General features: G+C 40.7%; 1 protein-coding gene across 1 annotated transcript in view; it reads right to left on the bottom strand.

The window, feature by feature from the left end:
* Window positions 1–3,373: 3,373 nt before the first annotated feature.
* The window catches only part of RGS22 (regulator of G protein signaling 22), a 77,188-nt gene continuing 73,984 nt past the window's right edge, over window positions 3,374–6,577 (bottom strand). The window contains exon 29 of the mRNA XM_060277686.1: window positions 3,374–5,700. Within this exon, the coding sequence (XP_060133669.1) occupies window positions 5,684–5,700 (17 nt within the window). The 3' untranslated portion in view covers window positions 3,374–5,683. The remainder of the gene's footprint in view (window positions 5,701–6,577) is intronic.

Below are 6,577 nucleotides of genomic sequence, written 5' to 3'. Positions count from 1 at the left end.
ATGTGTTGAAGGTTACCAACAATTGCCACAGCCATTGAAAGCATTAGTCATTGTTAAGCTGGATTTTTAATCACTGGCTTGAAAAAGATTTGTAAAGGTGGCGCGAGCACAAATTTCCAGCGCCAGCACTTTTTAAAATGGGGGTAAAGCACCACAGTTCTTAAGAACCTAGAGGAAGAGATGATCTTAGTAGTTTGGCAAACAATAAGAAGCCTGTATTTCTTCATATCCGATGTTTACATTGACTTGTTCAACTTAATGGACCTGTTTGGGGTTAATTTACCATGGCAATAAATTAATGATGAGTGCTCAAGAAACATATAAGTTGCTTGCCATCATTATTTTAGGTCATACTCTTTCGGGTTATGTTTATATGGTTTAAAAACAAAATTATTATTATTAGTATTATTATTACTATTATTATTATTGCTTTTTTAAGAAAAAAGGTGCTGGTACTCACCATGAAATTGTTACAGTAAGTGCCACATTTTTAACATTTTTTGGGGAAGGTGCTGGTACTGTGTACCCTTCAGTACCCCCGGAAAAAAGCACTGATTATTATTATTATCATTTCCCCCCCCCAAGCTTCACCCTAAGGTGAAGGGGCGGGTTGCATCAAGTGAAACACAATACTGTATTAAAAACAGTTTTAAACAACTTAACAATCATAGAAATTAGGGGGATCATTGTTGTTGCTGCTGTTACTATTAAATGCTATATCACCTGGTGTCCCTATGACCACTCACTGAGCCCCACTGAGCTGTGGGTGTAACAACTCTTCCCAACCACCTCCAAATTTGGTCAACTGGGAGTGGGAGAGTGGCTTGGCATGATGTGTTTTTTACTTTTACACAGGGCACCAGAAAAACAAGAGTCAAGGCTATCCCCCTCCCGGAAGAAAATCTTTTGTTTTGTTTTTTGTTTTTTTAAAAAATGCTGTTCATCTTCTTAGATTAGCCAGTGCCAACCTGATGCCCACCAGATGTTTTGAGCTACAACTCCCATCAGCTCCAGCCAGCACGGCTTTTAGAGCAAAGATGGTAAACTTTTGGCCCCAGCTAACATGGCCAACATGCTAGAGGAGTCCAACATCTGGAGGGCCCCCCGGTCTACCATCCCTGCCTCAGAGGCTCAGCACTCTTAGGCTATACTGATCCAGTATGGGTCAGTCTTGTCTAGTCCACACACACCCCTTCTTTTTCCACGTAGAAAGCACTCTCCAGCCTCCTTCTCAACCTCTGCATCCTGCTCTGGCAGCAACAGCCGATTGCTTAATGAAGTTTTACTTTCACTTGGTTTCATTATTTGAGGGCCGTGTGCTCCCTGATCTATCCCAGTTTTTCCCAAATATATGTTTTTATTAATAGTGGGTGTCCCTCCCCGCTCCCCATTTTAACAACATTATAAAAGGAGAGAGAATGAGAACAGCTTTAAAAAGTGTTTATAGGGTTAGAAAATACAAGGTTTGCCAGGTGTGTAAGCTTCAAAGCATACTACTGTGGTATGTTTTTACATCGGATCAGACTAGAATGATTTAGGCCTGCCTAACAGGAGGTTCTCAGTTTACAGAATAAATGAAAGGGTGCCATTTTGCATTTAAAAAGGATCTGGGTTGGCCAAATCTCTGGATGAGTGTACTTTGTGAGTCAGTTTTTCCATTTAAAGGGGTGACTCCTAGATAGCGTTGATAGTATAAATGTAAAGTGAAAGTACCATGCCTTTCCAATGCCTCAGAAATTTCCAAATGTGCAGCAAGGATGAGCCAATGTGATAAAGATCTGTATGAAGCAGATATTTTAGCTCTTCTGGGAAGATGCCCAGTTGAGATGGCCTAGGAACTGGGCAAATGGTTTGGCCTGTTGTTTTGTTGATTGCTTGATATGTCTAATCCAAGAATTTAAAGATTACCTCACAAGCCCACATGTGATAGAAGAAGCTTTGTGTTCTTCTGCAACCCTACCAGGCATAGCGAAGAATGAATGAATGGTGGAGTTTAACAGTGAAATGATAAGAACAAAGCATGAATTTTAAAAAACATTTCTGAATTTCTACCCAGTTCTTTTTAACAAAGGGATAAAGAGCAATGCTTATTCCCACACCCCAATATATCGTATTACTTGAAGATGACATTGTTGCACTTTGTGTAAACAGCATGCGGTTAGAATCCTTATTTCTCCCTGATCATGCACTAAACTCTTAGCTGGATGCCATCTTGGCTTCCCTGTTAATAATTTACCTTGGACACCCAAAACCCACTCCTGTCTGGGGGCAGAGGGTCCCAAGGAGGTGTCATAGCAGCCTAAAGAGCTTTGGATATGACTGAGCTACCTCAAGAGGCAGTCATGGGAGGAAGGGTCTCCCTCTCCCACCATGTTTGAAAGTACCAGATATGAAAAAAGAATTTGTTCTAATAAACAGTGTAAACACCAAACAACACTCATGCTAGCTCATTAGCTTTCTGTTAATATAAAATTCTAAAATGGGTTTAACGTTGCATCAGAGAAACCGAAAAGCTTGTTAGAACTGCATTCTGTTATTGCAGCTGCAGAAGTATTTGATCCATGCTAGGGATCATTTGGAAAGGGGCTGAAAATAAAAGTGCCAATATAATAATTCCACTATATAAATCTATGGTGCGACTGCATTTGAAATACTGTATACAGCTCTGCTCTGCTCTGCTCTGCTCACCTCACTTTAAAAGGGATACAGTGGTACCTTGGTAGTCGAACACTCGGCTCCCGAACAAATCGGTTCCCAAATGCCACAAACCCAGAAGTCAGTGTCCTGGTTTGCGAACGTTTTCTGGAAGCCAAACGTCCGATGCGGCTTCCGCTTGAAAGTTGGATAGTTACAAGGGAATGGTCTCAGTCGTCGGGTGCACATTTTTATTCTTATTTATTTATGATTATTACTTTGACAAAATAAAATAATTAAACTTAATTTAAAAATTTAAAAGGTGATTAAGAGGAGCTATGATAGAAGTGCCCAGTTACTTAAATGTACTGTGTATCCCACATGTAATCTTACCCCACTAACAAAGTCACGGAAAGGATGAAGTGCAGATACTGCTAATACTACTGTAGATCTAAAGGGGGAAAGAATCATTGTTCATTCAAATGCACATTAAAGACCATGCAGAATTTTGCAGATGTGGGAAATGCAAATAGCAATTTAAGAGCTGCTTGTAGAAACTGCTTATGTAAACAGACAACTTAGATTAGTAGAATGACCTAGCATCAGGTATCATTGAGAGAAATGTCAGCAAAGTGCAACACATTAAGAACATTTAATATGAACAAAGTGATTACCAAACGTTTGATTCTTCTCAACATCCACCTCTGCTCCTGCAAACACTTTTTTTTAAAAAAAAAACACACAACCCAATGCATCAAAACACATCAAAAATACAACTAGGCAATAGTCATATTTCATGGCATTAACATAAAACCATTTCTTTAAATAGTCACAAAGAGTGATACCAAATGGTGTCCTTCCACTGATCTCTGTAATCAGTGCAGAGTAAGAGGGACATTTCAGCAGTAACCCTTGCAGCTGTGCACCCATTGGAAACTGCACCACAGGGGGGCCCAGTCTTCTAAAGCAGATTTGGGGAGGCACAGAGGGCTGGGGGGGGGGAATGGATTGTCCAAGGAGGGGCTGATAGCTGAGTGGTAAAGAATCTGCTTTGCATGCAAAAGACCCCAGGTTCAATCCCTGGTGTCTCCAGGCAGGGGTGGGAGAGAATCCTGCCTGAAACCCTAGAGTACAGCTGCTGCCTGTCAGTGTAGGTAATTCTGAGCTAGTTGGACCAGTGGCCAGACTCAGTATAATGCAACTTCCAATGATTCTCTATACCAAAAATTGCCACTCAATAAATCTGTTAGTCTTTAGGTGCAATAATGCTGTTTTTTAAATTTTAAATAGCCAGTTGGGAACAAAACATATGGGGCACGATAAGAACACTTTTTAAGTTCAATTGATTTGCAGGGAAGAGACTTGAGGTCATGATAAACTTTCTCATTAAAATCAATTGTATTCAAAAGTGTTTAACTTGGCTGGATCATAACTTGGCCCAACTGTTAGCTGGATCTATGAACATCAACATCAATTTGTGTATTCTGGAAGACTTAATGTTGATAAAGGAATGAATGAATTACAGCCGGTCATGCAAAATTCTACCTATGCACCAAAGCAATTCCGGCTCCTTTATGACAGGCAAATAAGACATTCAGTTACACCACCTCCATCAAGACCACAAGGGAAACAAGTCATTTAACTGAATGGGTGGATATAATTCTGAAAGGCTGGATAGCATTCATATGACATTTTATCCTCTCTGACATGTATCTGGATAATATCCTTCATATAACAAGTCCACCTAGTATAACTCAGAACAGAGCTACCAATTAAGATATACAGCAGGGTCTTTAGTTATTAAGTTCCTCAGAATACAGTAGACAACATGGAAGAATGAACTGGTGGACATTTGGACATGGATAAACCAACTGTTGGGTGTGTAGATAATTTTGGATTGTACTTTTTTATTGTAAAAATAAAAAACGGAAGCTACCTAGAAGGCTCTTTAATAGAATGTTGATCCATTGCTACTGTAATTTCTACTGAGAAAGGAAATGATCCTGATTGCTTATCATATGCCTAAGGAAGCAATCTGCCAAGAGATGGATCCGAACCAAATCATCAGTAGTAAAATTATTCATCATTTAACTGGAATGGTGAAAAGGGAAGGAATATCTAATATGTGTGGGTCCTTCCCACCCCCACTTCACATCACCTGTAACCTATAGAAAGAATAGGCTGTACTGTAGCTTTAAAAACAATATGATAAACACTGGTACAGAACTTGCAGGGAATTACAATCCCTCAGGAGTCTTCACATAGTGGGTTTTTCATATATTTCTAGCATTTGCTGAGCTACGGCCTCTGTCCTTAGGATAGCTCTTTCTACTGATACTCCAACATGCCAGAAAGCAAGAGGCAATGCCTTGATTTTCCTTGTATCTTGATAATCAGAATAAGAATGGTGCTAACAGACCCTCTTGCTAATATCATTCCCAACCATCAGCAGACACAAGCCATCTGGATCTCTCCCCCTTTGGCTCTGAGCAGCACCAAGATTTATATTTCAAAGGGAAGTTGAGCACAGATAGCTATCTTAAACCAAGGCTATTAGTCCATATAATTCAGTATTGTCTACACCAGGCATCCCGAAACTTCGGCCCTCCAGATGTTTTGGACTACAATTCCCATCTTCCCCGACCACTGGTCCTGTTAGCTAGGGATCATGGGAGTTGTAGGCCAAAACATCTGGAGGGCCGCAGTTTGGGGGTGCCTGGTCTACACTGACTAGCAATGAGCCTTTCCCTACCTGGAAATACCAGGGATCTAATCAAGGAACTTTTCCATGCAAAGCATCTGTTGAACTATAGCCATTCCCTTACACATACTTCATACTGTTGTGTTGATGGACAAAATCTCCACCCCAAAGTGGGGGGGGGGGCGGCTGTAGCACATAATAGCACAATAAATAAGGCCAGTGCCCCCCTTTACCACTGAAGGAACCGGGGTACAAGCAAATTGCCCACAATAGTTTATTTCTGCATTGGATTGCTCCCAGAGTAGCAGCAAATCCATCATGTCTTCATGTCTTCATCACATTCCACACTTAAAGCTTTGGAGTTCCTGGGCAGGGGAAAACAAACCAGAGCATTAATATAACATGAAATAAAAGGTGACAACTGGATTCTGAATCCCATCAGCCCCAGCGAACATTGGTCAGTGGTCAGGGGTGATGGGAACTCCAGTCAAGCAAAAGATATGGAGGGTCACAGGTCCCCCAATTTAGATAATTCACAACTAAATACTATAGAGATGATCTTATTTGAATTAAAAGCTTAGAAATATCTCTACTCAAACTGGAATGAGTTTGCATGTTTTCATGCTTATTGTGCACAGATATGGTGAAAGACATTATAAATTGCCAATTGCCATCTTTACCACAGAGAAAAATAACACCTCCCAAGAAGAAAACTGATTTTCTGCAACAGCTTGATCCTATGTGTGATTACTTAGAATAAGTACCACTTTAAAAAATAAATAAATGAACTGACTGAAGTAAACATTTGTAGGATGGCAGTCTACACTGAACCAAGGGGGCTTGGGGATCGTAAAGAAGAAAATGCTTTGTAGCAGAGAAAGCAATCTGATTCAACATATGTTCACTCTCAAGAAAGCCCCACTGAATTCCATTTGACTTTCTCCCCGGTTAATGTGCACAATATTGCAGTCTTACAGCCTATTGCAATGCATGTCTATTTGGGATTGTCCTATTCTGCCCAGTGGGGTTACCTGCAGGTGGGAGTTCACAGGGTTGCAGCCGAAGAGCCCAAAGTGTAAACGAAATCAGTGGAAATGTTAAGTGCAAGCCTAAGTACACCCCACTGAGACCATCGGGGCTTAACTTTGGGCTGGGTAACACCCTCAGAGTGTGAAAATATTAATATTTATGAACAGGAACCCTGCTGTGTTGGCACGACGCCACTGTGCAGATGGGGAGTTC

The sequence above is a fragment of the Zootoca vivipara genome, chromosome 8 (assembly GCF_963506605.1).
Source record: "Zootoca vivipara chromosome 8, rZooViv1.1, whole genome shotgun sequence".
NCBI classification, from domain to species: domain Eukaryota; kingdom Metazoa; phylum Chordata; class Lepidosauria; order Squamata; family Lacertidae; genus Zootoca; species Zootoca vivipara.
The sequence above is the reverse complement of the archived record's forward strand: the minus strand, read 5'-3'. Positions and strand labels throughout refer to the sequence as shown.